The sequence below is a fragment of the Myotis brandtii genome, unplaced genomic scaffold (genome assembly GCF_000412655.1).
Source record: "Myotis brandtii unplaced genomic scaffold, ASM41265v1 scaffold38, whole genome shotgun sequence".
NCBI lineage: Eukaryota > Metazoa > Chordata > Mammalia > Chiroptera > Vespertilionidae > Myotis > Myotis brandtii.
The window spans coordinates 1604627-1605760 of NW_005364596.1; the positions used below are offsets into that span (position 1 = coordinate 1604627).

General features: G+C 60.4%; 1 protein-coding gene across 2 annotated transcripts in view; it reads left to right on the forward strand.

The window, feature by feature from the left end:
- The first annotated feature begins 218 nt into the window (after positions 1–218).
- CASP6 (caspase 6, apoptosis-related cysteine peptidase) overlaps positions 219–1134 on the forward strand; it is a 13169-nt gene continuing 12253 nt past the window's right edge. The window contains exon 1 of one of the 2 annotated variants that reach the window (XM_014544726.1): positions 219–810. Coding sequence is in view for 1 of the 2 variants with exons in the window: in XM_005872407.2 (XP_005872469.1) it covers positions 1017–1077 (61 nt within the window). In the remaining variant the exon portion in view is untranslated. Of the gene's footprint in view, positions 811–882; positions 1078–1134 lie in introns of those variants that run through there. The other variant, XM_005872407.2, reaches the window with a different exon arrangement.

The following is a 1134-nucleotide window of genomic DNA, read 5'->3' on the forward strand; positions in this document are numbered from 1 at the left end:
CAGCACCAATTCAATCGCCAGCAGGAATCCTCACCTTGGCAAACAGCTACCAGCGGTTCTCAACCTGTGGGTCACGACCCCTTTGGGGGTCAAACGACCCTTTCACAGGAGTCGCCTAAGACCATCGGAAAACACATATATAATTACATATTGTTTTTGTGATTAATCACTATGCTTTAATTATGTTCAATTTGTAACAATGAAATTGGGGGGTCACCACAACATGAGGAACTGTATTAAAGAGTCGCGGCATTAGGCAGGTTGAGAACCACTGAACCGTTCGGATGGCTGTGAAGGCAGCTCCGAGGTGGCAGCGCCACCGCAGGGCCTCCCGAGGAAACGCACACTTCTGTCTCTGATGGAAAGCGCGCTCCCCGAGGGAACCAGCGGGACCCGGCTGACGTACAGCCTTCACCACCCGGGCCCCTGATTGGTCAGGGCTGCGCGCAGCTCCGATTGGGTGGGGAAGCTCAGTCCTGCTGGTTTAAATAGGACCCCAGGGTCTCCTTTATAAGGGCTGGCTCGGGGGCAGAGGCGCTGCGGGCGGGCAGTTCAGTGCAGGGCCTTAGAGGCTTCTCACGACGTGCAGGTTGCGTGAGGGGCCCCCGTGCAGAAATGGCTGCTAGGCTCTGCTCCCCCAGCCCCCTGCTTAGCCACCAGGAGCCCTTACTAGTCCTCAGGGTTCACACCTGGAAAGGGAAGACTCACAACCTTCTTACCCTTTACGAGAGTCAGGGAGAGCAAACATTGGGGCTGGATTGACCGCGCGCGGGTGATCTGATGTCGCCTGTTGACATTGCCCAGAGGCAGGTTAGTCCCTCCAGGCGCCAGGCGGCTAAGCCTGCGTGTCTCCGTCGCGCCTCGAGGCGCTGTGCACCCCCACCCCACCCCACTCCACCCCCCAGCTCTGCTGGGAAGGAAGAAACCTTATCCCCCCAGGCTCCAGGCCGGGGCGGAGACGGTGGAGGAAGGGGCGGTGCTGCAGACGGGCTCTAGGAAGCGGAGATCTACGGGTTATGGACGCTGCGCTCGCCCCGATGAGCTCGGTGCCCGGGCCCCGAGAGGCTGGCCCTGCAGGTAGGGGTTGCCTAGGGCGCGGGCTCCCCGGGCTTTGCTGGGCGGCCCGAGGAAGAT